Source organism: Notechis scutatus, chromosome 1, assembly GCF_049901735.1.
Source record: "Notechis scutatus isolate UNSWTSFEM ecotype Mainland chromosome 1, rNotScu1.2, whole genome shotgun sequence".
Classification (NCBI taxonomy): Eukaryota; Metazoa; Chordata; class Lepidosauria; order Squamata; family Elapidae; genus Notechis; species Notechis scutatus.
This window is the reverse complement of record NC_142009.1, coordinates 302668110-302694515: the sequence shown is the minus strand read 5'-3', so window position 1 is coordinate 302694515 and position 26406 is coordinate 302668110. Positions and strand designations below refer to the sequence as shown.

The window sequence follows — 26406 nt, the reverse complement described above, 5'->3', positions numbered from 1 at the left end:
CAGATGACACTTAAGTTCACCAGCACTTTATACAATAAAATCTTTATTCAGGAAAAAAACAACACCATCCAGTTTTATCAATGGGGCAAACTCAAATAGGATGCTGCTCATTACAGGTACAGATAGATATAGGTTGGGGGTAGTGATTGAGAGGAGAATCTAGTGGTTTAGTCAAACAATCTATAATTTTATGATTGTATAGTAATCAATTTCTATCTACCTTATCCATTGTGTTCAGCTTATTCCCATCTTCTAAAGCAACAAGGCAAAAATAAATAATAAATAAATAAGAATAAAAACAAACTTATTTTGTATGTTATAAAGCTCTTAAAAACCCACTTCAATCCTATAGTACCAATATAATCAGTAACAGATATATATTTACATTAATGACAAAGGCTGCTTATTATAACTAACCTGACATCAACTTTGGGCAAGGAAGAGGCTTAAAAAGAAGGAAAAAATATTCACTACCTTTAAAGTGGCAATTGCAGAACCCATAGCATAATACATCCAGAATAGGTGAGTCTAATCTTCTAGTGGAACTGAGATGCTTCTCCAGCAGGAGCTGGGAAGTTATTCCCTCATAAATATATCTATAAAATAAGAGCAGTTGGTGAAGGCCTGTTTCCTAAATCATTGTAAAATTTTAGTCTATTTCTAGAATTGACACCAAGAGGGAAAGGAGGAAAAAATAGAGAACTTTTGTAAAATAAGTGGTTACAATTTCATGCAGTACAGAGAAATTCCATCATCACATTAGCACTTCATGTGCAGTGGGGTTTTCTCCTCTATTTCTTTATCTCCAACTTCTTATGCCTGCTTTTAGGACAGTGTTTCTCAACCTTGCCAACTTTAAGATGTGTGGACTTAACTCCCAGAATTCACCAGCCAGCCAGTTGAAGTCCACACGCCTTAAAGTTGGTAAGGTTGAGAAACACTGATTTAGGTAGATTCTCAACTGCTATATTACATTTTGAGGAAACAAGGGAAGTGAAATCATGGGAATCATTCACTAGATATCAAAGATAACAAAAGGCACATTTTTCTTTTTTAATTACATTTATATTCTACCTTTGCACCAAAAGAAGGGCATTTAAGACATTTAAAACTAAACAAAGTTAAAAAAAAACTCTGAAACAATAACTTAAACTGAAAGCTAAACAATAAATTATAACATAATACAAGCAATATTAGAACTTCAAAGAAAACAATCCATTAAATACAATAAAAGCAGTAATAAGCAACAAATAAATCAATAAAAAGAATGAAACATAATGATAGCACTATTAAAACATTGATAGCATCCTCACTCCTGAAGTCTGTTTTTTACACCATATGCCTTCTTAGGTCAAAAATGTTTTGGGGCCTGTCAGCAAAATATTCTAAGGAGGAGCTGTAGTGGCACAGTGGTTAGAATGCAGTACTGCACACTACTTCTGCTGACTGCCAGCTGCCAGCAGTTTGGCAATTTGATTCTCACTGGTTCAAGGTTGGCTCAGCCTTCCATTCTTCCAAGGTCAGTATTGTTGGGGACAATACGCTGACTCTGCAAACTGGTTAGACAGTTTGTAAAGCACCATGAAGAGGTATATAAGTCTAAGTGCTATATAAATCTAAGTACTATTGATATTGCTAAAGAACAAGCTGGTCTGGCTACTTTTGGAAAGTCTGCTGAGTCCTCAACTCAGCCCTCTACATAGCAAAGCAGCTTCACTGCAAAATCACAAAACACTTCTAACATTCTGTTCTAGTTAAACAATGATCCACTGTCAGTGGTGGGATTCAAATATTTTTGCCACCGGTTCAATGGGCGTGTCTTGGAGGGTGCGCTTTGCATGCATGCACACACTTTGCGCATACTTGTGCACCAAACATACATTTTGCGCAGGCACAGAGGCATTTGCAGAGGCACAGAGGCGTTCTAACTTGCCTCCTGCAAACCTGCACGCTCCCAGTCACTTCAGCAGCTGCCGCGTGGCACTCTTCTGTGCTGTGCAAAGGAGCTGTGCTTCAAATTCAGTAGATAAAGGTGAGTATGGGAGCTCGGGCAGGAGGGTGGGTCCAACAGCAGAGCGGTGGAGAGAACCGGTTCAGTTTCCGCTGTTCATCGCGGCTACTGGCTTGCCAGAACCGGGCCGAACCGGTAGAATACCACCACTGTCCACTATGGTAATTTTGAATTTGGGAAACTCACAGTAATCCATTCCAGGTTAGATCCTCTTACTGTGTGTGTGTGTGTGTGTGTGTGTGTGTGGTATTGAGCTTTGTTCGGGTATTTTCCCACGTCATTATAGTTGTGCTTTCAAAGTTGTAGCAACGTTTCTGCAGAATCTCATCTGCCATCATCAGCTCATCTGCCATCATTCTGTATTGTGTTCATTTGTGAGTCAGACATTCCCAGCCTTTTCTGTTTTAAATTTGGTGCTAGCCTACTGCTGTGCCAGAATGGTTTTTTCTTCATCCTGATTGGTTGGGAGTCTTGGTCTATGTTTATTGGTCTTGGAGTTTGCTGTGTTCTGCTTGATTGGTGTTTCTAATATCTTCTGTCTGTTTTGTAGCTTTTTTTTGTCTTGATTGGCTGGCAACATTGTGTTTCCTGTATTGGAGGCTTTTAGTGCAGCTTGGCTCCGAGTAAACAGACGGCTATCATTTATTAGGAAGCTAGGTTTCATCTGGGTGCCTGGTTGGGGTATGTTTCAGCTGGAGGTATCAGGGGGAGTCTGTTTGTGCCCAGGTGTTTGCTTGGCTTGTGGTGTGGAGATTTTTTTGTTTGAAAGTGCAGGCTTCCAGATAATTGACAATCTGGTGGAGTCATCTCTTCTATTCATGCTTTCAGGTCTTTTTTCAATCTCTATGGCTTCTCTGATAATTCTGTGGCTGGGGTTTTCTATAGTGGCTAAACGCCTGGCAGACAGACACACATAAAGACACACCAAACACCTGGCAGACAAGACACACATAAAGACTGAACTATGCACCCTGACTAAAGTACTGACAGCCAACGGCTTCCACAAAAGCAAAATCACTGGCTTGATCCACAAAAACACACTGAGACATAATGGAGACCTAGAAGATGAACAGACCTATGCAACAGCTGTCCTGCCCTACATAAGAGGTTCTACAGACAAAATCAGTAAGATACTACACAGGCATCACATCAAGACTGCCTTCAAAACAGACAGAAAAATAGCAGCCATCCTAAGAAACCCCAAAGATAAAATTGACCTGGAAAACCAAGGCATATATGAAGTCCCCTGTGCATCATGCTCTGCCACATACATTGGACAGACCAATAGAAGAATAAGTACCTGCCTAGATGAACACAAAAATGCAGTAAAAAAGCTGGAGCACACTTCCTCACTAGTCCAACACATGAAAGCCACAGGTCATAGCATCAACTTCAATGGCACCAAAACCCTAGCCACGATAGAAAACTCCAGCCACAGAATTATCAGAGAAGCCATAGAGATTGAAAAAAGACCTGAAAGCATGAATAGAAGAGATGACTCCACCAGACTGTCAATTATCTGGAAACCTGCACTCTCAAACAAAAAAATATCCACACCACAAGCCAGGCAAACACCTGGGCACAAACAGACTCCCCCTGATACCTCCAGCTCAAACACACCCCAACCAGGCACCCAGATGAAACCTAGCTTCCTAATAAATGATAGCCGTCCGTTTACCTGGAGCCAAGCTGCACTAAAAGCCTCCAATACAGGAAACACAATGTTGCCAGCCAATCAAGACAAAAAAAGCTACAAAACAGACAGAAGATATTAGAAACACCAATCAAGCAGAACACAGCAAATTCCAAGACCAATAAACACAGACCAAGACTCCCAACCAATCAGGATGAAGAAAAAACCATTCTGGCACAGCAGTAGGCTAGCCCCAAATTTAAAACTGAAACGGCTGTGAAAGTCTGACTCACAGATGAACACTATACAGAAGGCTGATGATGGCAGATGAGATTCTGCCGAAATGTTGCTACAACTTTAAAAGCGCAACTATAATGACGTGGGAAAATACCCGAACAAAGCTGAATACCATACATATAAATACCCATGAAAACTTAAGAAAACACACACACACACACACACACACACACACACACACACACATATGTAGGTCTCGGTGTGTTCGGGTCTTTTCCCGTGTAAGATTGAGAGCATCTTGGCAACGTTTCGACAAGGTCCCACTCGCCATCTTCAGGCTGGTGCTTTTGGCTTCGTCCTTGTGCGGGCAAAGCTGAAAGCACCACGATATGGTATATGAACTATTAACATTTATACAATTTATTAAGATTTACACAATTTATTTGCATATTCCATTGATCCTGTGTTATGCTCTTCAGTGTAAAAATTGTCTCCTGATAAAAATGCTTTTTTAAGAGCTTAAAAATACTGATATATCCATTATTGACCTAGTTTGCTTATTGTAATCATAGAGTAAAGATTTATATGAGCAAAAATAATGTTATTAAAGTGAACTACTTTCGAAGAGAAGAAACAGAATTATGCCCCAAGCTTTAATGACTCTGCTTCCATGACAATCAAAGAGCTTGATATGACAAAACTTTTGTCCACATGAGTTGTTTTTATTCACTTGTTAGCTTCCCTTCTCTTCTTTTTTAAATAGGTGCCATAAGTCACTGTGTCTCAGTGTTAAGGTCAGTCAACAAGAATTGTATTAAAAAAAAAAGGTGAAAGGAAATATATGCTATGTTGTATATGGCTAAAACCTTATGAGATCTAAAAATGTGTGAACCTTTTTTTAAACTTTTCAATATTTCTGCATAAATATGACCCAAAATGTAGTCTGTTCTATATAAAAAAAGCTAAAACTAGATAAAGAGAACCTAGTTAAACAAATTAATTAAAAACATACTCATTTGTTGATTTATTGGAGAAAATTATTGAAAGCTACATATTTGTGTATGGCAAAACACAAAACTAGTGTGGCCCCTTGGGCAGCAATAAGCACAACTGAACATTTCTGTTAACTGTTCACCAGTCATGAACATTGGCTTGAAGGAATTTTAGCACATTCATCCTTACAGAACAGCTTCAGCTCAGGAATGTTAGAGGGCTTCCTCACATTGTTTCTTTCACAATATGTTCCTTTCACAACATCTCTATAGAATGAAAGTCAGGGCTTTGACAAGGCCAGGGATGTCAGACTCATGTTGTCACAGCGGCATCATGTGATGTATTGGGACTTTTTTTACCTTTTACTAAACTGTGCATGGGGATGGCCAGCGTGTGATGCATCTGGCCTGCAGGCAAGGAGTTTGACAGCCCCGGAGGCCATTCCAAAACATTAACTTTCTATTACTTTAACATTCTTTAGTTGCTTTTTTTTTTTTTTTTGCATTATCATGCTTTTCACTTGTGTTTTAGTTCACAGACAGATATCCCAACTTTTTGTTGTTGTTGCTGTTGTAGAATTTTCTGGTACAGTTCAGAATTCATAGTTCTATCAAGATCTGGCTGAAGGATGGTAAGCTAAGATGTCTCTGGAGAAGTGAAAAGGACAGCACAGCTAAGACTGAAGTAAATGAGGGGGCCTTGGTGCTCTTTGAGCTTGGTTGTCCCCAAAGTGCTTTTTCAGGAAGAAATTGGACTTTCTTGTTTTTTCTTCAAAGATGTTTCACTTCTCATCTAAGAAACTTCTTCAGCTTTGACAGGATAGTGGGGAATGGAAGAATTTATTTTCCTTGCAGACAGCTGTCATTTGCATCCTTTTAGAGAGTTGTTGAAACACTTGGAAGTTTATCTGTATCCTCAGGGTCACCTGAGTAGTGCTTCTGGTTCCTGTAGTCTGCAATTCACCCCCCTCTGGAAATCCATTCCTACTCCTATTCAAAGGGTGTTAGCCAATCTCATTGTACACAGGTTGTACTCTGTAAAATAAAGGTAATAAATCCCAAATTGTATAGCTTAAAGTCTGTAGAGATTCTCAGTCATCTATGATCATTCATCCATTTGAGCTTAGTTGTTGTTCTTCATGCACTTTGTTAAACAAACTAGATAACATGATCACAATGTTGATGATGATGTTACCTAGCTTGGGTAATGAAACATCTTCAAGAAAACAACCAAGCTCGGAGATTTTGCTTCATTTCAGGCTTGAGATACAAATATTGTCCTTTGTCACTGAGCTAACTGTCAAGCCAAGGGAACCTCTCCGTATAAGGAGAGTATAAGAGATTGCTCACTTGGGCTTCAGACTTCTACTCTTCATAAGGAGACTACAGAACATTGGTTGGCCCCAGGGATGAGATTTTACCAGTTCACTCTGAAGATCTTCTTTGCTTCAGTTGTGCCCACCTGCCCACCTGGGCTTTAGGCTGTCCTTTATTCCCTGCTAAAGCAACCATAGTTGCTTTGTGCAGCACAGCTGAGTGCTGCATGTCAGCAGGAGAAGGTTATTGCTTGCAGGAGAAGTTGATCTACAAGTACTGTGCATGTGCGCAAAGCACATGGTCACTGAACAGGTTGTTGTTATGCCAGTAGGATCCCACCCCTGGTTGGCCTGTGGGAGACAAGGGAAACCACCAAACTCTCACTGATGGCAGAGCCTTTAAGGACAATGGTTTCATCCAATGCCACTTTTGGATTTATAATTAAAACAATTATATGTTAAAAGAGGTCTTCCAGGAAAGAACTCTGGATAGCTACCTGGTGGGAAAAAAAGTCATCCCAAATAGGACAAAACTTAACATCTTAAAATATTTAAAAAATATAATAAATGGCAAAAGCTAAATTCAGAATTTAATTTTAAAAGGTTTTAAAGAAATCAAGGGGTCAGAAAATTTTGGAATATTAATGTTTTTGCTGAGATTTTTGAAATAACTAAATAACAAAATATATTGGTGAGACCATAAATTGTTCAGTCTATTAAGAAAGAGATGATTCATTGACATTTCCTGACATGAAGTCAGGAAAGCAAAGGCTCAGAATGAACAAAGACTTGCAACAAAAGTTAGATAATAAAAGTTTCTTTCAACATATAAATAACAAGAAAAAAGTCAAGGAAACAGTTGGTCCACTAAAAGAGAGAAGATGCCAAGGAAGTAACAGGCAGTAGAGAGAAAGCTAAGCTACTTAAGTTATTCTTTGCATGAATCTTCCAGCAAAAAGAAACTATAACCCAACCTACCCAAAACATAACTGTAAAAGACAGACTATAAATAAAAATAAAAATAAATGGTAAGAAAACATCTGTCTGATCTTGATGAATATAAATCACCAGGACCTGATGGATTACATTCCAGAGTTCTGACGGAGCTGGCAGCTGTTATCTCAGAACCATTGTACCATATATTTAAAAGTCCTGGAACACCTGGGAAATGCCAGAGGTTTGGAAAAGAGCTGATGTGATTCCCATCTTCAAAAAAACAAAAACAAAAACAGACCCAGGAAACTACAGACCAATCAGTCTAATGTATCTGGGAAAATATAGGAAAAAATAATTAAAAAACAGATCTATGAACATCTAGAAACAAATGAAATTATAACTAGTAGCCAGCACGGGTTTGTTGAAAACAGATCAGACTTGTTTGATCGGGCTTTAAATATGAAATACTTCTATAAAATTCTGAAAATTCTTCATTGATTTTTTTGCCAATACTTAGACAGACGTGACAGCAATTTTTGGATTTGTGAACGGATGAAGGAATTATGGGAAGAAATGAATTATGCATGCAAACTTATAAGGAGTCTGGAAATATTACATTTGCCTGCACTTGTTGAAGGAGGATCAGGAGCCATTTTTCAAAATTTATTTTTACATATATCTTCTTTTCTGCTCCTTTTTCTTTTTTCTTTCCTTTTTTGCACTTTTTCTTTTTCTTTTCTATTTTCCTTTCTCTTTCTGATTTCAGTTTTTATTAACTTTTAATATTGTTAATCTCGTCAATAAAAAGTATTTTTCAAAAAGAAAGAAAATATCCTGATAGTATGTAGTTTTCCTGGATGTAGTACAAAAACAGTTTATCACAATCTTCCTGTGGGATTTTATTTTTAATTTCCTAATCTGGCACAAAACACATATATTTCCTAGTAATCTCCCATCTAAAAACTTATACATTGTTAAAGTTAAACAATCTTGTTTGACTTCCTTCATGATCTGCAAGGTTGCTAATGCTAATGATGAGATGCCTATTTATGTGCATACTCTATATTCTAAGAAAACCTTCAGAGGAGCATGAAAAACTACATCCATAGTTATGTTTCTGTGTGACTTAAAATATACAATATTGTTTACTGTTGGAGGAGAAGGATCTCTATTGTGAAGCAGCTTAACTTGCTATACTAAACATTCTTACAACATTGACTAGATCTGTGCAAAGCCCAAGCATGTTCTTAGTTCCATCCCCACTAGATTCCACAGAGACTAAAAAAAGAAGAGAACCATTTCACTTAGGTAGAGTGTGAGGGATAGAATATTGCAAATCTGAAGATTTGCATGCAGTCCCAAAATACCCCTGTGTTCCACAGAGCACTGTCTTCTCCTTTGACTTGGCTCAAAGCTTCATCTATACGCTACTAAAACTCTCATTGTTATAATCTTTAATTGGGCTAGAAACATTGCATTGCAGGGCAACAAAGTTTGAACCAAGGTACCTCAAATGGGCTAACTTACAGAATGTATCCCAAATCCAAGACCCATTAGTTCCAAGGGAATAAAATTTGGGGATGTTGTGGTTGCTTTAGTGCCATTAGCTCTGCTGTACTTGGCTTGCTGTTGCTGCTGTTGCCACATGATGCTCATATTGAATATTGTATTTCCCAGCCACTCTCACAATCTCTTGCTCCCTCCCACACCCAGCAATAGCCATTTGCCTGCCTGCTGGGAAGGGAAAGGAAGCAAACGGAAAGAAAGGAATAGAGAAGGAGGAAGGAATAGGAAGGAGGGAAGGAAGTGGGGAGACAGGGTGGGAGGAAGCCCCACATACTCTTCTCAGCTAATGCTAAAGATTTTTGGTGCTTCCTGCCAGCTTCCCACAAGGAAACTCAATGGGCAAGAAGTCAGAAGTTGTTCCTGTTCCCATGCTTTCTTGTCCATATGTGATCTATTAAGTAAGGAAATAACTTTGGAGCAATGACTCAAAGAGACATGGGTTGCCTAGTCAATCTTATGGAGCTTTGATTTTAAAGAATATTGCCCTGAATGACATCAAAGGGAGCTATTTTTCAAAAGCTCCTTAGAGAGGCCTTAGTTCTTAAAGCACTCTTTGTATTATATTTCTGCATATTCAGGTGCATGTATATCAAATATAGGTGCAGTTTTTGATGAAGGAAATTGGATTGCTGCTTTTATTGGAACTTACTATTAAGTGAAGTGTCAGAAGTTAAGGAACAGTAAGGAATGGGAAAGTGTCTGGGAAAGAGTGTTGAAGTAATAATAAAGGACAGGGGAGATAGGCTAGAACAGTGGTCACCAACTGCTGGGCCACGGCCCACAAAACTTTGATGGGCCGCAGAGAAATCTCACCCCCAGAGCACCCCCCAAAGCAATTAATCCAGGCTGCGTGGGGACACAAGGCTGCACCGCCCACATGGCCCGCGGGAATCCTCCCCACCCACTCACTCCTTACCTGGCAAACTTGCCTGCTAAATTGCTATTTTTTCCTTTTTCTGACCATCAGCTGTTCTGCTGTGCCGGAGTTTTAGATTAGCTAGGAAGCAGGAAATGGTTGGATTTCTTGCTTTCTAGCTAGTCTTTAGATCTTTGGTTCTGCTTTTAAGCAGAGCCGAAACTTCCTTAGGACTGAAGATTCTATTATTCAGTGCAGACTCATGGCAAGCAAATTTTATGTGACCGACTGAGCTAGCCGGTGGCAGATAGATAGATCTTTGAATGAATCTGTGATTCTGTGAGCAACTCAATCTGCCTGCCTGTTTTGCCTGATTTTGGGTAAAAGTTGCTCTTTTTTAATAAAAAAATCAATATTTATATAAATATTTATAATATTTACATACAAGCCATGCCTAGCCAGTTACATGACCGCAAAGCCACACCCACATATTAGGCCATGCCCACAGAACCAGTCAGTGGTCCCTGGGATTTAAAATTATGAGTTTGGTGGTCCCTGAGGTTAGGAGGCTGCAACCAGTCATTGCAGAGAAAGCAGGACAGAAAGCCGGTCTTACTTCCTTTCTAACCAATGGACTTAAGATAACAATCAAAATGGCTCTTCCAACCTATTCCCTCCCACTTGTGACTGTATGACTGTAACTTTGTCGCTTGTATCCTTATGATTTATATTGATTGTTTGCTAGTGTGATTTGATTGCTTATTGTACCCTATGACTATTATTAAGTGTTGTACCTTATGATTCTTGACTCTTGATGAGTGTATCTTTTCTTTTATGTACACTGAGAACATTTGCACCAAGACAAATTCCTTGTGTGTCCAATCACACTTGGCCAATAAAGAATTCTATTCTATTCTATTCTGTTCTATTCTATTCTATTCTATTCTATTCTATTCTATTCTATTCTATTCTATTCTATTCTATTCCATTCGATTCCATTCCATTCCATTCCATTCTATGCCAGATCAGCTGCTGGTAAACCATAAACTGAGCCATGGTGACGCAGTGGTTAGAATAAAATATTGCAGGCTAATTCTGCCAACTCCCAGCAGTTGACTCAGCCTTCCATCTTTCTGAGGTCAGTAAAATGAGGATCCAGATTGCTGGGGGGCAATATGCTGATGCTTAGAGAGGATTGTAAATCACTATGGAATAGTATATAAGTCTAAGTATTATTACCATTGCTATCTTTCATTTCAGACTTCATCCTGGATGAGAATTCTATTGGTGTGTATCAGAGACATCTGACTGGGGGAAGGGGAGATGAGAGGAGTTTATTTCTCCCAACTATCTTTGTTGGGCTACTTTGAGGTGCAGAATCTTAGAACTGGAAGGCAAAGAGACATAAGAGTCCTGGCACATAGAAATTCCACTAACTAGATGTTCTAATCAATGGATTCCAAAATTTTGAGTGTGTGCTATTGTTCCTAGGATAGAGAAGGTATATAGTTATCATATAGTCCATTCTGCTGGCTAGCTGTCTCCCAAGCTAGTTAGATTAATCTTAGGCATGGTATAAATTACCCATCTTCGCCTGGGGGATTTCAGTGTTCACACTGAGGTTGCCTTGTCAGAGCTGGCTCAGAATTTCCTGCCTACAGTGATTAATTATATATCTACCCCAGCTGGTTCCTGGCATCAGCATATAGTGGAATGCACGCTGAGCTTAGTATTTTAACCAGATGGAGTTGGTGATCTGAAGACTGTGGAGCTGAATGAGACATTATTGAAATAGATTGGGTACTTGATATTATCAGCCTTAAGTGCCCTTTTCTTTTTGGTGGAGCCAGATCATCACTTTGGTTTACTAGGGACCTGAGAGGAATATCCTTATGAATTCTGTTGTGGACGGGAACTTTGGGCACTCCTCCCTAGTTGTTCTGCTCCTTGCTGGTTATGATTTTTCTGGAGGACATAGTGCATTGACCACTTTGATACGTTGATATGAAACATGTAAGTTGGTAAAATTATGTCAGGCTTATGTCTAAACCATTCAGCTCTGAAGTTAAGGAGAGAAAAGATTCAACTTTAAATGGCTGCAAATTTATATTGGGCTAAAATACCTTCAGCAGATCAGCCATGTTGCCTAAATACCATATGGTAGCCCTGTCCAAATAACACATTTGCCTTACACCACCTGCTCTGCCTGCCTCCTCAGAAACAAATTAGGGAGAAACAGCAACAGGAAAAGCCAGGCTCTCAGTTATAGAGCTCATTGCTAAACACAGCTTCTTTCCTAACCCTAATTGGCTGCAGGGGCAACTAAATCACACCAGGCTTGAAGTCAGTCCTCCTGCAAGTGCTTATAACACAATGACTGTAAATGACAAAAAAACTGTTGGCAGAACTTCTTGCACCTGAGCTCTGAATATATTGACAGACCCTGCAGCAAACATTGTTGTTCCTATTTGGGAGCACTGTTTGCATCCTTGGTGTCAGCTGTCTTCTTTTCCAGTCCTTGCCAGCCCTCCCAGCATGCAATGAAAATGCTCGTACACGTGTTCCTTTTCTCTCCCTTCTTGGCAACCTTATGAAGGGTTTGTTATGGAAAGGGGTGTCTATCTCTTCTGCAGCTATTTTTCTCCTTCATTAAAAGGCTTGCTTTTCCTACAAGGAGGTTAGATGTATTTTTCTTCTTCTGGGGAGCCCGTTGGTGAAGACTGGCCAGGTGGTGGGAGTTGGAAGGGAGCCTTCCCTTTTCTGTGAAGTGATGCTGAGAAGATACTGCATGGTGGAAACTGGGGCAGACAAGGCATCACTGGAAGGGAGGCAGCCAGAATGTGTGTGTGTGTGTGTGTGTATGTGTAGGAATATACAGCAGATTTCCCCCTCACACACACACTTTTTGACTTCCTTTTGAAGTCCTGAGCATGGATAAATGCAGCTTTTCTAGAACCAAAATATTTTACAGTACTGTTATGAAAACTGGTACAAGGACTGTCTTTCCTAGAAAAAATATAGATTAGCTTAGCTTGCGGTTGTATGTGTTGTGGGAAATCCAGCCATTGCCTTAGTATGCTATGCACACCAGGCCATCATGTAGTATTTTTAAAGAGCATTTCACACAACTACAACAACTGCAATTTGTTAACCCAGACTCTTCTTTCTGATTGAAGTTTTATATCTTCACAATTTGTGTCTTATATAAGTCTATAATGTTCATGTCATCTGTTCAGTTTTTTCCCCCCTCCATCCTTTGAACAATCCAGAATTTAATTTTGCCAAATAAACTCTTTTCTGACCTTATTCTCATGCTATGCTTTTTCAAGGTTTCAACTCAGAGTAAAACTCAGGGTTTTCAAAGGGCTTCAACTTAACAAAAGAAGAAACTATTTGAAGCTCTAGGTTGAACTCTGAGATCTTTGGTACTATCTGAGCTTGGTTGTTTCCTTGCAGATATTTCATTACCACATTGGGTAACATCAGTGCTAGTTTGGTAATGAAATGCCTGTGAGAAAAAAAAAGCAAGCTCAGAGAACATCAAGGACACTGAAGTTTTAACTTAGTGCCTTTCTCTCTTGTGCTTACATTGTAGTTCCTCATTAATAGTACATAATACTAATGACCAGGATGAATATATCCTACATTATCTGAAGGCAAATTCTCTGAAAAAGGCTCTAACACCAGGAAGATCAGAAGGAAAGAGGAAGGCCACCACCAAAAAGGTGGAGGGACTTTGTTACAGTGAAGATGAATGCACTTTTTGGAGACTTGAAAGACCAGATTAGAAAAGAAAATCTATCTGTGTGGTTGGTAGGAGTTGGAAACAACTTGATGGTGCATAATCAATCAATCAATCAATCAATCAATTATACTGACTAACATGGATCCTCTGAATCAAGCTTAGGATGGAATTTGAAATTCCTCTAAAAATGGCAGAAATGAAATGCCTCTCAACACCTGTCCTTTAGTGTTATCAGGGAAATATGTTTACAAATATGAAATCTTTCACTTAGGTCTTTTTAATTAAAATTGATTCACACATATCGTATTTTCTTATGTAAAGTTACATTCTGGCCATCCTTTTATCTGACTAATCTAGTCACAAATTTTTGCTAATTCAAAAATATACAAAGACCCAAAGTCATCTACCAAAGCATAAGATATGTTTCTTTATCAAGAGGAAATCTTCAGTTTGACGCCAAACAAATTTACCTAACTTTTGTGGGATTCAGCCTCTTTGTAGGTTTGCTTAACTTACTTTTCTCAGCTGTGAGAAAAAAGGTGTAAAGTTCATATTTTACCTACAGAACAGGCTGAAGTTACATTTGCTTCATTGTGACTTTTTTAAACATGTACCATACTGAACAGAGGAACATGTAGTGAAAATACAGCTTTTCCAGAAATTTTTGAAGATGCTATCTGGTGATTTCTGTTATAAGAAACTATAGTTGCAATTGTGGAAATTGCTGGAAAAGAGCATCTATGTGATTGATGGTTCACACATTCCTTTTGTTGTGTAGTCACGGGTATGCATGAGATCAAAATAAGTAAGGATCAGAGGTGGTATTCAGCAGGTTCTGACTAGTTCTGGAGAACCGGTAGCAGAAATGTTGAGTAGTTCGGAGAACCGGCAAATACCACCTCTGACTGGAGATTTTACAGTATCCTTCCCCTGCCATGCCCACCAAGCCATGCCCACAGAACCGGTAGTAAAAAAATATTGAATCCCACCACTGGTGAGGATGGTGGTTAATCAATCTTGAATTTTTAAAAATCCAATCATCCTCTCTTTCACCACGCCTACAGAGTCAAACATTTCATTACATCTTGCTATCTAAACAGTGAGTAACTTTATTATGGTTTTAGACCAGTTTTTACCTAGTTAGATAACTATATTTTCCTATTCACAGGGCATTTGTGGGCATATCATTTATTATATGCAGGAGGGTGAAGCTTGCGGAAGACTATTTTGAAAGTACCATGCTAGACTGACAGCAGATTTTAAAAAAACATTCTGTGACCTGTTTTTCATTTATAGTCTTAATTGAAACCAATGAACAACTCACAGATAAATGCATGGTAAGGTCACAAACTCATCATCTGAAATCTCAAACTACTACAAAACACCACACTGAAACTACTTTAAACTCAGTGTCATAAACATTTGATTGATAATGGTAAGCACTGATACCCATCAGAAGAATAATGGAAGGAAGACCATTTTACACGTGTTTTACAATTAAAATGGAAACAAGAACCATAACAAACTGGTGTATTACAAATAGCATTCTGTGTGAGGAAGGAACCAGGCCTTACCATGCAGTAGTGCATCAGGAGAAGAAAATCTGCCAGCATACCACAATGATTATTTTCAGCATAGAAACTAAATTCTCTTTGGAAGGCGTGAAGATTATCCAGTTCATCTTTCTCTGCCAAGTGGGCAGGTTTTCTCTAGGCTTCAATCTTTCACCAGTAGTCAAAGCCTTAGCATGCATCCTACTTCAGTCAGTGGGAGGAATATTTCCTCCAGCTTTGCAATGCCATTTCTCATCAGCCTGGAGAAGTTCTTCATTCTTCTGCTGGCATCAGAGAGTCTCCAAGAGAAACAGATAAAGATGGGAGGAGGGGAAGGGAAAAAAGGTAAGAGAGAAAAAAGATCTTAGTAATGGATATTGAGGCACTGTCAGCTCTTTGAAAAGGAAAGGGGCATTCTATTTTCATACTCCGAGCAATCCAATTTTATCCATTTTACCTGCAGAGAGGCAATTATTTTGTAATGAACAAACATTCACAATTCCCACTTGGCACACATTGTGCAAATACAATTCAGTTTTGTATCACCAATGAATATTACCTCAGCCATCAACGAAGAAAAGGAAAGATACCTCTAAACTTGCCCTTGCTTAGGCAGCCAAAATTGTATATTGATATTGGAAAGCAGCTGGGGAAAACAGGTATAATGCTCAATAAAATCTTCCTATCAAGAGAAAAAAAGACTACAATTCATGTGATTCAACTGCCCTGGATGGGGTTCTAATTCTGATTTCAAAAGGGTTAGGTGTCAAAAAGAGAAGTGGGGGAAGGACATCTAGAGACCGATGGATTCTTTGGGCTGCTCTCTTCCCATTACTAGTAACTTCGACTTTCCCAAATCTTTCAGCAGAGCTTGTTAACCGATTGTGGTTGCTGAACAGTTACTTTCACGACAGTCAGAATATCACTAAGGAAATGAAGATGCCAAATGTATAAGAGAGGCTTTTTTTCTCTGATCTTCAACTGTAAAGATGTATTAATGTTAATCCCCTTTCTGCCTGGTGTCTGTGGGGTCTTCAAACTTGACAGCTTTAAGACTTTCGGACTTCAACTTCCAGAATTTCTTCTCCAGTCATGTTAGCTCAGGAATTCTGGGAGTTGAAGTCCACAAGTCTTAAATTTGCCAAGTTTGAAGACTCTTGGCCTATAGCTATGCTTGTCTTAAGAATGAAAGAATTTTGACATTCACATAACTTAATACATGCATACCCAATTCCCTTGCATCTAATTATTCCTGCAGAAAGCACAGCTAAGAAGCTGTTGTGGGCTTAGGCAAATAGTAAGACTGTTGCCATTCAATTAAAGTTCTTCAGTATTCTTCAGTTTCCATATAGTTGATTCTAATTTTACAGTTAGTACCCCATCCTTATAATAGATATAGGTGTGATATTCCGTTATTAACCTGAATTTTAAGGATGCTTAGACAAGTTAATTCTTCCTATTTATTCTCTCAAGTTATGAAATAACATTTTTTGTTCCAGTCCCAGATCCTGTAACTCTTCCCCTCTTTTATTGTACCAAGTGTACAGTACCTATTAGATACTTAGTTCTCATTAATATATAACTTTTTCTGATGTCTAAACCAAACAAGGTTAGAGGGGGAGAAAGAGTTTGCAGGGCTATAAAACTTGCCCAGTGAAATCAAGCCCTTCATCAGTCAAATTCTGAGGCCCATTACTTGGGCACATTGTGGGAGATTGGTACTATACTGGTACTGTAAATGGATGGGGACAATTTCAATAAACATAAAGCTGTTTGTTTCAATCCTGGCACTTCCTTTAATGTTCTCCAGTCTTGGTATCCACCCTGCAAATTCTAAATTAGCCAGCAATACAAGAATTTCAGAAAACATATGCAGATGAATAGGTGAGAAGGGGAAAACACAGTATAAAATTTGCAAGGTCAAATACATAGTGTACACTTTAAGCATAGACATGCCCACTCCTCTTTGTAACTCACTACAACAATTGTCAAAGCAACCCATTATTTAAATGGTAAACTGGGTCAGGATTACAATTATAGTGGGAAGGTCTCAACCTCTAATGATTGAATTGTTCCTGTTATTAAAAATGGAGCCTGCTGTTCTCTGCAGAAATGGATCATTTAAAATGTTGAAATATGTCCTCTTAAAAATGAAAAATCTAATATTAATACTAGGTTAGATATACTTTGTCTGAAACTTTTTAATTGAGGCTCATATTTCGTTATGAAGCCACTTCCTTGATAAAAGCAATAGAAGAACTTTTAGATAGAACAGGACCCACGCTTTATCTACATGAGTATTGCCTAACATTACTTTGGTTCTCTAGAATCTCTGGTATAAAACCTGTATAGCTGGGATGTGTAGGACTTTTTCTCATTTTCTTTCCCCTTCCTCATTTCTTGTATAATTCACTGACACGTGACCTTTAGATTGCTTTCTGCCTGCAATTGCCCTTTTCTCTGTTCAACCATACCTTCATCTGGTGTATTTGGACTCTTGTGCCATATTTGTATGACAGACTAAACTGAAAATACTTCAGTATTTTGTATCTTTCTAAATGCAAGAGGGAAGTAGAAGGTGCATTCAGAGTTAAGTATTTACCCTTTGTTCCTTTTTTTCAGTTTGTTCTTTGTCTAGCAGATTACTAATCCACGATTGCTTCTTCTTACCCTACTTCTTAAGCAAATGGAGTCTTGGATTTTCTTCCTGATAGGATGAGTTACCTAGGCTCTGGACTTTGCCTATAATGCGTTCCCTCAAATAAATAACTTGTTATATTCATAAATTCTGCCCCACTAATTATGCATGAGATCATATTCCCACTTTCAGGAACATTCCCATGTTGCAAGAACACTTCAATCTCCAACAGTGTAAAGGTGACAATTCCTAGAACCCTGAAAAATAATTTTATTTATTTATAATAATAAACAAGCTGGCACTTCCATTGCCCCAGACACCTTTAAGTCGCTATTTTAATGACTCTCCCTCAATGAATCTTTGAGGAGGATGGTTTATTTTCCCACAATGCTTTGGAAGGTAATTAAAATGACACCTGCAGGCTTTCCAGGAAAAGGCTGCAGTGCTGCTTCGTGACTGTGTTTAGTATTCTGGTTGCCAGGCAAACCAACAGGTCTCACAATTTTAGGAACCAATCAAAGGAGGCATTTCGTCCAGTGACAAACTGGAGCCAATTCTATTGGGAAACACTGACACTAAGCATCTTCTAGCCTTCCTCTCAGAATTGATGTTTCAGCAAAATGTTTTCTGCATTTTCTAAATTTCTGCTGTTCTATTTTAGCAGGAGTCTTATAATATATATGGTATGGGGGGGGAGGGAGAGACTGGGGGAGGAATCCAGTTTTGTTTTCATCCACATATTGCAGTCTTAATTTCAATTCAAGATGTTTCTTTTTTTCATAGATTGAATTTGACTGCCTACTTTGCAGTCCTTTACAAAAATAACTTCTCAGCTTACCCCCACACTGTATCCCTGACTCAGAATCTGTGTTTGTAAAAATACCACACACTGCGGTATATACAAGAGTATCTAAATACCTTCTCACAAATGTGACAATTTTTTATTCAAAAATAGAGCTGCAATCTGTCTCTAAGATCAAAGCATCTCTTGGGGTTGAGACAGTGGAGATAAAATGAAGGGAAAGCCCTTTAGGAAATATTGAGTTCTCATGGAAAAGGACAGGATATAAATGAAAATAATCAATGGAATTTGTGAGGTGCTTTATATTCATGTCCCCAAAAAGGTGCTTTGAAGCACAAAAGGGTACAAATGTAGCTGTTTTGCAATGTTTTGATACAACAACAACATTTTCAGAATCACATTTATAAAATCTCTTGAAAGACATTGCTGCATTTTAACACAGCTTTCAAAAATAGCCCCATATACAGTGTATGGGAATTATCTAATATTGCACAAAGAATTGAATTATCATTAATGTGCAGAATAAATATCTCCAGGCTATCTCTGTGTTTGAGTGTGGTTATAACTAAAGACCCAGTCTCAAAAAATGGAAGTGGTTTTGTATCATGGCATCTCTTAGACTTTTAAATTCAGATCAATCTTTATCAAATTGTGAATCAGATATTTCAGGAGAAAATATAGATTCATCTAGAACCAAGTGCATATCAAAAACCATCTTCTAAAATTTCCTTTCAGACAACTATCCAGCCAGCCTTTAATTTTAATAAGTTCAATTAGCCCCGTTCCCACCATTTCCACACCTTCCCATGTTGTTTAGATCTTAGTCTCCTAATCATATTTATACAAAAATTTCTGAAGCCTTCTTTTAAGAAATTTTGTGTGGTTAAATCAGTTCTGATTTTTATAAATGACTTACTGTATGGAGTGAAATCCATGTTAAATTGCCATTAAACTAAGGAGGTTTTCTGACATCTTAGAGAATGAAAGCATAATTCAGAATGACCTTGACAGACAGTTCAAATACAACAGGATGATGTTTAACTATAACAAATATAAAGAGCTATATCATGGTTGAGAAAATCAAATGCACAGGTTCAGATTTGGCATGAGTACATGTTAAAGAATATAGACATTTCAGTGGACCATTAGCAGGATACAAACAAAAATTTGGTACCTCAGTTGCACTTGAAATATTCTATTCAATTCTTGGGACCACAGTTTTAAAGGAAAAAAACTGGAGCATATTTAGAGAATTAAATCCTAGAGGATTACCGCTAGGATAATCAGAGGGGAAGTCCTATGAAGAATCATCAACAGAATTGTGCATGTTTAACTAAAAAGAAGGCAAAAGAGGGAGATGTCCTCAGTTGAATGACCTAAATGATTGCTCCAGGAAAGAGGGAAACTATTTTTCTAGGGGAAAAGATCAATAGATCAAATTTAAAAGAAAGGCTGAACATTAAAAAGAATTTCCTGATAATCATGCTATCACGTGATGGATATCCTATTTACAGATTTTCAGATGGTGGCTGGGGATGATTTAGTAGATTTTTTTTATTGAACAAAGATATGGATTTGCCAACTAAAGGGCTATATTATAAGATTCTTCATTGTGTTATTGGTTATGTCCATGTTTCCTAGAACTGATAACAGCAAATCATCAAAACACAGGCCAATTTTTCAAAATATTAAAGATTTCTTCTTGGCTTAACTGTGATTCACTCTTAACTGAACTTTGTAGAACAAGCAGAAAACTTTCTTCAGATATGAAATAATGACTGATTTTACTGTAATAGAGAATTAAGTGATAGTTTTTTTAAAATGTTAAAAAGAAAATCAGCTAGATGAATTAAGGAAGAGAAATATTGCATTTTAAAAAAAATTAGCCCACAAAGATAAATTTGAGGACTTGGAAATAATATATTTTTAAAATTAAACTGAGATGAGAGAGTCATATTTGTTCTTCATTGATGATGTAGCAATAAAACCAGATTTTCTGCCAGCTATGACTTCAGCTGAAATTTGCATTGAAGCCCTCTCCTCTAATGAGCATTCCTGCATATTTTCAAAAAGTATTTATCAAAAAATCCTTTACATTGATAAGTATATATAAATATACAAAGTGGGTGCTACTTCAGCAGAACAGATTTATGAGAAGAAAATCAAATGCAAGTCTGAAGAGAAAAAAAGCTGAGGAAGGATTCAAAAAAACAAGGAGAAGCAAAGAAGTTTGCAGATGATTAAGCCATAAAGTAGAAAGAGATTTCTTCAGTACAAAGACAAAAAAATCCTGCATTTCCCTCTACCAGATCTCACTCAGTTTGATTAAAAAGCTTTTCCTTTTGAAATTTTCTCTGTGAAATTTTCACAGTGGAGAGTGATGTTTGACTTACTTCAATGCTTGGTAATTCATAGGTGAGTCTGAATGGTGGGTCTTTCATTATAATAATCTTTCAATTTGCATCCTCCCCTCCTCCCAATTCGGTGAATTCTTAAATGATTTTTTCCTAAAGGAATTCCTCCTGAAAATTTTTTCCAGGCTGAGTACTGACGACATCCAGAGAAATTATATGGTAGTAGAATAACGTGGAACAGCAATGGCATGGCAAAATAAGCTTAAAATACTGGTGAAAGAAAAATAATTTCTGATGTGCTTTGAAAATAACGCCCCACCCCCCTGAGAAATGGCAAAACAGATTTTGAGCCCTCATTAGCTTTAGCAATTCAAATGGCTACAATTGCTGCAATAAAATACTAGTTAAAAATGTCACTGTATCCATTATACTGTATTTCTGGATGAAATACTGTGTGAATAAATGATTAAAATAGTCAACATTAAATTAAAGCCAGACTATAGTACCAATGGACAAGAATATTTCTTTCATTACCTTATCTCTTCTATAATTTTCTAATTAAAGTCAAACCAACTCTGGGCAGCATAACTTTCCAAGAAGCCAGAAAATTACCCCATTATATAAATTGCCCGCAGGAAATGTATATACCCTATGTACTTTTCAGCAAGTTAACGTTATAATGTCCTATATGGTTCAATGGTTGCTTTATTGAAAAAAAGTTTAGCTCAAAAATATAGGACAAAGAAAATTGGCTCTAGAAAGAATTTGGATACACCAGCAGTTTTTGAAGAAAGTTACTGATATATAGATAGTATCATCTGTGAAATTCCACTTTCAAGCCATCTGTTATACTATAATATAAACTATGAAAATACAATATAATGTAATATAAACTATGAAAAAAGCAAATAATTATATATGTTTTATTGCAATTAACAGATTAATAGATTTAGTTGACAATTTGATTTAATAAAATCAAATATTGAAATACTTGCAAAGCGGTTTGGACCTATTTTTTTAAAAAAATTATCATCTAAATCAACTGTGTTTTAATAATATTTACTGAACCACCAAATTTTAAATTATTTTAGGATGCTACAGATAAAGACTTGTAAAAGCACCTGAAATGTTGAGAGTTTTCTCTGCACATCTCCTTCAGCTCACCAACCAATCCAGATTCTGATTATTTGTATTTCATTCCATTTCTGCAATGTTTCAGCACATTGTCTGTATTACTTATGATTAAACCTGCTTCTGACTTGGAATGCTCCCTCAGCAGTGATCTGGGATGTTAAATTGTCATTAAAATTATGTCTAGATATGTAGCTGGACCTGGATTTGAACATTATTTTACTATTTTGTGAATCAGTATGAGTACAAATAGTGGTAATGGTGAGGCCAGGTTTTTTTTTTAAATCAGGATACTTTGTTTTATTTCTGTTTTTTAAAATTAAAATAATCAGCAAAAACAACAACCTTAGCCAAAGTAGCATTAGCCATGGCTAATGTAAGACACGTTTCCAAAGTGCGCATAAAAATGGAGCTATCTCTTCCATTCTGTGTACAAAAGCTGATTTGACTGGCAGTTGAATCTTGGTTCAACATTATCCCAGATATCTTCACTATACTAATAAGGCAACATCCTTGTATCGAGAGGATACAAGGAAAGCTGAATGGCACATAGTTCTTTCCTCTCACACTTTTTTATACAGACAAGCTGATTGCCTCCACTTGTTTATTGGTGAAACTAGTCTTCCATGGCTGAATCTAATTCATACCTACAAAAGAGTTGCTATTTTCCTAAAATGGGAAAAGTCATTAAAAAATTAACATGACACCTCTAGTTTCCTTTCAAGCAATAAATAGCAATTTTTAGTGTCAGAGCTTCCATTTAGAACTGATGCACGAGGAAATAGATTAATCCCATTCCTCTGGCACCATAAAACAACCCAGTTCAGGCCTTATATCCATATAGCTGTATTTAATTTTTACTGAACATCTGTTCCTTGTATGATGAACTATTCTATAACAGTCAAGGGAAGCAGATGACTTCTGCTATCAGATCTCCTACAATATCGCCAGGAAACAGGCTTCCAATCATTTCCTAAAATTTGCAGATGAGGTTTCAGAGTGGAGGGATGTGTCTTAAACTGATGTTCTTAATCTGCTTAGCTAAAATCTATGGCACATCAGCTACCTAAAGCAGCACCCAAAACAGAAAGTGTGCTCAAAACTACCTTGCAGAAGTGATAAGTGTGTCTTCTTAGATTTTATACAGCAGCCTCTCGGAGGTGAAACAAAAAAAGTGATATTTTCATCAGTTTGGTTTTAAAATGCTCATTTCCTTAATTGCCATAAGAGGCATCCAAGTCTTCTGCTATATTCCCCCCTTTCCTGCCACATGCATAGAATTTTCCTCCATTAATGGTAGTCCACTTTATGGGCAGAGGAAAGGACTATGTTATAGGGCTGAAATGGAATCACAGTGTTCACCCAAATGATGGTATCATCATCGTCATCATCATCCATTTATTTATAACAAAAAGTACATGCAAAACTTCAGGAATACACTAGTTGAATTTGCAAGATTACCTTACAGAAACATCCAAAGTGGATCAAATTATCTCTAAATTTGACAGATGTGTTTTCTTTGTTTCTGAAGCTCATGACAGAAACAATAATCCTCCTGTGTATAATCATGTAATGACATAACATGCAGGGTATGAATTTCCTGAATCTCAAGTGTGATTGTTTGCCTCAAATTCTTTTAAACTGAAGCCAATTTGTACTTTGAAAAGATGAATGTCTTCTAACAACTTCAGCAAACTAATAGCTATAGTTGTTACATAAATGCCACATATTAAATTTGATCTTACTATGAGAGGAAATTGTATCAGTTTACTAAAGGATAAGACAACACTATACTGAATTACTATTATAAGAGTCTGTTATCACTTGTTTGTATTAGTAGGCATTATTGCTTTGACATTATAAAGAGGAAAATCTGCTTTCGTGCAGTGCAATTTATACAGATGAAACATTTTCTAAAGAATTGGGGCCATTTTTTCTGCATTGAATCAGCCTCCAGGAAAATAAAAAGAAAATTATGTTTCAAATTGAGAAATCAGTGTATGTAGTGCCAACTCCCATCATCCAAAAATAGAAATTATTGTAAAAACTGAGATTGTGAGATAAATATTCCGGACCCCTCTTTATAATATTAAATAATCTTGCTTAGACTTTCAGTGCAGATAATTTCAATACTTGAAATTGTTTGACTGAACATTAGAAGTGGAAAACTGAATTTTAAAGGTTACTTTTAAAGAAACTACTCTCATTAATAACATTAAATAGTTTGTCTTTTCTATGGAACTATTTTCATTCTCAGTTAAATTTTCAACCCTATTTTTAATAAACACACAGATTTTAATTCGCTTAATAATGTTTGCAGAAAGGGTGCTAAAGTTGTAAGCCAAAGCACACTGAGTATGCCAGAGTAAACATGCTCTGATCTGTGATGTAACTCCCTCAAGCACCATCTCTTGAAAACAGATAAGTATATTCCACTGGTTGTCTATGGATTTACTTCCAGGGAAATGTGATTAGAGTTAAACATGCATTAGAAAATTAACAGGATTAAACAAATTTCATTTTCAGATTTTTTTTATTTAATTAGTTATGCTATATTTTGCTCAGAGTCTATCAGAACCTATTAGGAAAAAGAACTAATATCAAATAAATTCCTGCAGAACTCTCATATTGTAGTTTTTATTGATAAACAGCAAAATTATATATTTTTTGTTTATTTGCTCTTTAGAAACACACTCTTTCACTTCTCGATTCTTATTTCTCTCTATCATTCTAAATTCTTTTAAATCCTTATGTTTTAATATCTCACCTCTTTTCTTTGACTTATCATGAATTAGTTTTGAACTGTAAACATGCATGAGCAGAGGTGCTAAATCATTATCCAATGGAGAAAATATAATAGTGTGTCTGCTATTAATTAAGCATATAGCTAATCATAGATTTCAGTTACAATTTGCCTCTGTTGATAGGCTGGTGTTCAGATTTCATAAGATTTCATAACTAAAATATAAGCTAATTTTAAAAAATATTCCTTTTTATAAGCAAGTATAGTTTTCTGTTTTATAAAGATACAATTAATATTTATCTTCAACATTGCCTCTTACTTATTAGCCATTCCTCTGAACTTAGTCTTAAGATGGTATCTTAAGCCTATAGTAACTTTGTTTTATAATAATTTTATGACAAAAGGTACTAAATGAAAATAGAATTGAAATATATTCTTTTTTATATTGAAAATACTTCTCTTAATTAAAACTACAGTATATACAACCTTTAAAAAAGCAATATGTGTTTTTTTTAAATCTTCATTAACCAAAAATATCTAATGATCTTTTCATTTAAAAGTATGAACCCTTAAAATATGGACCCTTAGTCTTTCAGTAGTTTCAGAGATGAATCAAGTAGCACAGATTAATTATAAACCCCATTCACAAACTTCACTTTAATCTGGGGCTTCTATTCCCCTTATCAATGTTCAAAATAATGGAATGCTGAAATGAATGGAATTCTGGTTTGGGTGAAAACCCAGTGGTGTAAAAGCTTTGGTGTAACAAAAGGTTGAGAAAGAAAATGAAAATATACATTCTAGAATCATGCAGCTCAACCCCATGTATTTTACCTAAATACAGGTACATCAGTAAGATTTATTTCAGAAGAGAAGAGTCTAATATCCTAGCATCCAAACTTATCCAGTTTAACAACACCTTTGCTTGCATAGATGATTTTAAGCATGGCTAAGATATAACAGCAAAAAAGTACCACTCCTGCAGCAGTAATCTGTTCTAAAATAATCGCCAAAGTGTTATAATAGTGGATTGTTAAGAATTAATATCATGCCATTTTCCTCTTGCAAATGAAAAGAAGCTTTAACACTCACCCATTCCACTAACAAAGGTTTAAAAAGTTTAATCCATCCGAATTTTCAGGTCTTATCCTTTCTAGGATATCAGCTCTTCAAATTAATCTGATGTGGAAAGAATAACATTCTCTCCAGCTCTTATCCCGCTTGGTTAGTGACAGCTTTTAATGGATATCAGCAGCCTTGCTGAAGTATTATTGTAATCCATCCAAGCTTCCCAAGATTGCTCAGGAGATTGAGTCTGGAATATACATCATCTTTCATTTTGGAAGCTGCTTGATGCTCTTCCCTCCTGTATGTCTCGCTTCTGAGAGGGTTGGATTATCTCAAACTGGAGGTAGCACAGACTTGGCTATTTATACAGCTTCTGCCTTGCCTGCCTGGAAAAGAGAAGGAAGAGGAGCAAATGAATCCGAACTCTTCAGAGATGCAAACTGCTTTCACAGGCGTGGGCATTTCCCAAATCAAACAGTTTGTATTCATCAAGCTGGAAGGCAGCTCCTGGGTTCGAATAAGGCAAGAAAGCAGGCAAAGATACACATGGCTGTGTGGAGATTCAATTCAGAATAACAAGAAAAAGGAACAAGTAGCAGCAGAAGAAACAGCAGGAGAGGTTGAGCATCTTGTGATTGCCTTGAATTATACTCCTTGGGGAGGGGGGATTTAAAACAAAACAAAATTGTTGAAATACAGCAAAAGGGAAAAGAATCGATTGGATCAGCTAAGCTTATACAACATACGTTTTTATTTTGCTGATGTTTAAGCCTCACAATTTTAGTGAAAAAGAGCAAGATTAGTCTGTGAGTTATGTTCTTTCTC

General features: G+C 36.9%; 1 protein-coding gene across 2 annotated transcripts in view; it reads right to left on the bottom strand.

Moving 5' to 3' along the window:
- Positions 1 to 26198, bottom strand: part of TUNAR (transmembrane neural differentiation associated intracellular calcium regulator) — a 53584-nt gene extending 27386 nt beyond the window's left edge. Inside the window, exons 1-2 of one of the 2 annotated variants that reach the window (XM_087952136.1) lie at positions 25606 to 26187; positions 14867 to 15144 (exon numbers count right to left, since the gene is read on the bottom strand). In XM_087952136.1, the coding sequence (XP_087808262.1) occupies positions 14867 to 14905 (39 nt within the window). In that variant the 5' untranslated portion in view covers positions 14906 to 15144; positions 25606 to 26187. Of the gene's footprint in view, positions 1 to 14866; positions 15145 to 25605 lie in introns of both variants that reach the window. The other variant, XM_087952137.1, reaches the window with a different exon arrangement.
- Between the last annotated feature and the right edge of the window lie 208 nt (positions 26199 to 26406).